Raw genomic sequence first — 4,885 nt, forward strand, 5'->3', positions numbered from 1 at the left:
ATATATATATATATATATATATATATATATATATATATATATATAATTAATTAATAAGTATATAGCTATAATAAATATTAGTAATTGGTAACTTGATAAAAATAATAACTTACTTTAATTTCAGAGTTGATATAGGCATTGAGTGCATCAATCCTACATGCACATTGCCTAATGAGACCTCCAATTTTCAAGTATTGTTTCCATGGATGTCTATACTTAAATTGTCCATGCCCTGGCTCCCATTTTGCAAAATTAGCCTGAATAAATGTAAAAAAAAATAAAAAAAATACTTGAGTTAATTAGAAAAAAAATAATTATATATATGTTCAAGAAAATGAAAATAATAAGAATTACATACCAAAGTTTCTTCAGTATTCTTTGAATTGAGAACACTTTTATACTCTATCAAGGATGTTTTAGTAACCTTTGATTCTGTAATATCCTCTGATGATTTAAAAATCTCATCTCCAAATCCTGCAATTTTCATTAAAATATGTATATTATAAAGTTATAAAACAACATAATCGAATTCTAGTTATTATTATTTTGTTCAATAATCCTCACAGTTTATACTTCAGTGGTATCAATAAGAGTCTTTTTAAGATCTATCATCTCATTATGATCCATAATATCTATCTATTTAAAAGAGGTCGATTCTAATTCTAGTTATTATTATTTTATTCATCAATAATCCTCACGATTTATAGTTCAGTGGTATGAATAAGAGTCTTTTAAGACCTATCATTTCGTTATGATCCATAATATCTATCTATATATAAAATAAGCCTATTCTAATTCTAGTTATTATTATTTTATTCGATAATCCTCACGATTTATAGTTCAGTGGTATCAATAAAAGTCTTTTAAGATGTATCATTTCGTTATGATCCAAATATATAAAACCACATATAAAAGAGGATTCTAATTCTAATTATCATTATTTTATTCAATAATCCTCACGATTTATAGTTCAGCAGTATCAATAAAATTGAGTCTTTTAAGATGTATCATTTCGTCATGATCCATAATTATCTATAGACTATATAAAATATCATCAAAATAAATGGAATTATTTTTTTTACCTTCTAAGAACTTGCCAAGTTTTTCCATATTTTGTGCTACTAATTTATGTAGATCTTCACCAGCCCACACAGGGCAAACAACTATAGAAACAATAACACAAACAGAAGCACCCATGAATATTGTTGAGATTCTTTTATGTGCCATATCCACTATTTCATCAACTCTAAAACCAGATATTGACACTAAACAAAATGTTAATATTAAAATTAACATTCCATAATCATATCTGGCCTTCACTTGTGGAAAGAATCTTATGAAAGTTAATGCAAATGCTGCATGCACAAGAAAATAAAAATTGTCATGTTAGAAAAAAAAATATAAGAATTAACGACAGACAATTTCTATCGTTGAATAAAAAAAAATTCATCGTTTATGTTTGTTCAATATTAATATGATGGATTATCGAAAAATCATGTTGGTTACTATGGATTAATATTTAGTGACAAAATTTGTAGCTAATTCTTGTTTTATAGGTAGTAGTGCATGATGAAAAAGATACATATATATAAGAGATTAAGAATGGCATTGTCATGCATTTTTTTTATAAAAAAAACATGAATTAGCGACAGATGACTTCTATTTCTGAAAAGCAAGACTTTGTTGTTATTCCTATTTAAATATCATGAGATTAGCTATGAACTGTTTAGCGATAAATATATAGGAATTAAAAAAAGAATTATAACCTTGTAGAAAGACAAATAGACCAAGAAGTATTGGCTCCACAACTTTACCAGTTGCACTAGCCAAATAATGTGCACCAACCCCTAGTGCACCAGCTATCAAGGTTGCCATTCCCCTATTTAATCCTTTTCCAAGTGTAGCACCTACAAAAATAAAATAAAAATTATTTATTTAGTGACAATATAGTTTCAAATAGTATATATGACATGTGTATTTAAATGTATATCATCGTATAAATTGATACAGAAGGAGGAGGAGTGTATAACGTACCAACAGAAAATTCAAAGACGACTACCACAGTCATTATCGCCCACATCGTAGAAACACCAAAACCATTGTAAAGGGGTTGGAAATAGTAGAATAATGAAACTAAAGTGAGTGATAAACCAACTTTAAGTGAGTGAATCACTCTTCTTGGATCATCTTTAGCAATTGTCTTGAATTGCTTAGCAATTCCAACAATCTTAGTAAATATTTTTTCATGCAAAGACTTGAACCATAATAATCCCTTAGTGAAAAAATTACTTGGCTTTTCATCATTGTTCATAGAAGCAATCTCCATAGTAAAAATAAAAATAAATATTGGACCAAATTTTGCAAAAAAAAAAATGCAAAATAATCCAAAAATAGAATGTGAGAGACAAGTAAAAGACAGATAAGTTTATGGGATTGCTAATAAGACATGTTGTGTCTGATAGCCTCATATTTATAGAGAGAACAAAGGAATAATGGATGGTAGGGTGTGTACTATTCGGATTAAATCAAATAATCAAATTAAATTAAACCGAATTTTTATTCGGATTGATTTTTTGGTTTTTCAGATTGGTTTTGGATCAATAAATTGCTTTGTTTGGTTTTTTGGTTTGGTTTCGGATTTTAAAAAATAAAAACCAAAAAAATTGAATTATACATATATATATATATATATAAATAAAGTGTTTAGGTTTAGAATTAAATTACAGTTAACCACTTTTTGTCCCTTTTTGGTTATTGCCTTTACGTCTATATTTTAAGTTTGAACATCTCTAATAGGTATACTTATAAGTATTGTGTTTTAAGTATTACTTATGATTTATATTAGAAAGTATATTTAAGGGATTCAATATAGTTACTTTGGTTATGTTATTAATTATTGACATAACTGAATAACCAAATCGAAAAAAGCCAAACCGCATAGAGAAAATCAAACCAAACCAAATTTATTTTGGATCGGATTGGGTTACACTTTTATAAAACCAAAAATCGAAAAATTCAAACCGAATAGTGCAAAACCAAACCGAAAAACCGAATGCACACCCCGATGGTGACATAACAAGAAAATATTTTTAAAATATTGTAAAAAATTTATTTTATTTTTAAAGTGAATATTTTTAGGTGCTACTTTTCATGTACGATGGAAGTACAAGGAAAGTGCATAAAAAAGAGAGGTTGAAAATGATGAAGTGAATTTTATGTTTTTTTTTTTAACAAAAAAAGCTATAGTAAAATATATTTTAATTATCCATCTGTTATCCACACATTGAGAATAATGGGTCAAAAGTAAAGCTTTTTTTAGAATAGGGCAAACCATTTTTTGGGATCTTTTTAAGAACTTGTTAAAATTGGAATTGGTTGGCCATACAGCATTTTTTTTTAGGCTTCTCACCAAGTGTCTATGTTCACAGTATTTATTTCGGAGCTCCATTAATTTAAATTTGAGTCAAAAGATCTTACTTTACTTTGGATGTGAAATACTCACTAATTAAAAGGTAAGTTTATACTTAGATATCGAATTCGAGACCTTTTTTTTTATAATGATAAAGAAATACTTATCACTAGGAAAACATAAATCACTTAACTGAATTGAAATTTACTATATCGGACCAAATTTTAAAAATTCAGTATTTAATACTTATTTTCAATGATCGAAATTAAAATTTGAAAATATTGAACCAAATACTAAATGCCTACCCCTAATTATTTATTACTCCTATATATCTAACATGAGCTTTGATACATGTACTGATCATAGTGACCTAAGACAAAAAAAAAAAAAACTAGATATGCAAAGTATATCAACTATCAATTGTAGTTGATTTGTTTTCTTCTTTATATCCATGATAAGCCATCCCTACTTACCATTTCACCACAAATTTTGATAGTGGCCACACATCTTTTATTTATTTATTTTTTTCATTTTTATACGATGTCTAATACTGCTTCTAAGCCTAACTAAATCAAAGTCGTTCTGGAAAATCATATTTTAGGTGTAAGATACTCTTACCAAAAAAAAAAAATCATGTTCAAGATTCAAACTCGAAATCTCTAATTAAAATATAATGACCTGATTCGATTGTTATGAGTAAGCTAATAGTGAAAGTATTTGAGCCAGAAAACTTTTTCGGAGCTTGACCTTCTAAAGTTTCGTCAAGGCCGCTATAGTGGGAGGCATCCCGTTATAGCAGAGTGCAAGGCCGCTATAGTGGGAGGCATCCCGTTATAGCAGAGTGTGCAGACCACTATAGCGAGGTTAGCTTCTGTTATAGTGGCGCCGCTATAGTGGGCCGAATCGAATTTTAGTGCAGAAATAGCTCCATAGTTTCTATTTTCTGCACTTTGAGTTCTTGAACTTGGGAGGGGCGATTTTAGGCAGGTTGCACCAGTTTTCCCACAGAATTCATCGGTAAAGGTAAGAATTTGACTCCCCGACCTTTTGCATTGATTCTTAAACCTTAGAATCTAGGTTATAGATATTGTGTGTGTGGGGGGGGGGGGATTTTTGACATTATTCCATGGTGGGAAAGAGCCTTAAGTCGGGGAAGATGATCATATAGTGGCCGGGATTGAGATTTGTTAATAATTTGGTTAAATTAATAGGCAATTAGCGATTGATTGTTGTTTATATTATTTGTTTTAGACCAAGAACAAGCCAAGGCACTTTGCAAGAGAAAAGCTCGGGCCATTTGGAGTTTTCAAAAGATTTGATTCGAGGTAGGTGATGGTTAAATGTTTCTGGTTTATGTATGTATGGATGTAGGTATGTCTACTACTTTGAAGTATCATTCGTGCAATGCATGGTAGAGAGACATATGAAATGACATCATGTAGGTAATCTCATGCAATGAAGTTATGATTGTGACTT

The 4,885-nt window shown here is 29.2% G+C and overlaps 1 protein-coding gene across 1 annotated transcript in view; it reads right to left on the minus strand.

Moving 5' to 3' along the window:
* Positions 1-2,372, minus strand: part of LOC102578281 (aluminum-activated malate transporter 2-like) — a 4,062-nt gene extending 1,690 nt beyond the window's left edge. Inside the window, exons 1-5 of the mRNA XM_006362837.2 lie at positions 2,035-2,372; positions 1,767-1,907; positions 1,083-1,355; positions 359-474; positions 114-257 (exon numbers count right to left, since the gene is read on the minus strand). Coding sequence (XP_006362899.1) covers positions 114-257; positions 359-474; positions 1,083-1,355; positions 1,767-1,907; positions 2,035-2,326 — 966 coding nt within the window. The 5' untranslated portion in view covers positions 2,327-2,372. The remainder of the gene's footprint in view (positions 1-113; positions 258-358; positions 475-1,082; positions 1,356-1,766; positions 1,908-2,034) is intronic.
* Positions 2,373-4,885: the final 2,513 nt, after the last annotated feature.

Source organism: Solanum tuberosum, unplaced genomic scaffold (assembly GCF_000226075.1).
Source record: "Solanum tuberosum cultivar DM 1-3 516 R44 unplaced genomic scaffold, SolTub_3.0 scf00392, whole genome shotgun sequence".
Classification (NCBI taxonomy): Eukaryota; Viridiplantae; Streptophyta; class Magnoliopsida; order Solanales; family Solanaceae; genus Solanum; species Solanum tuberosum.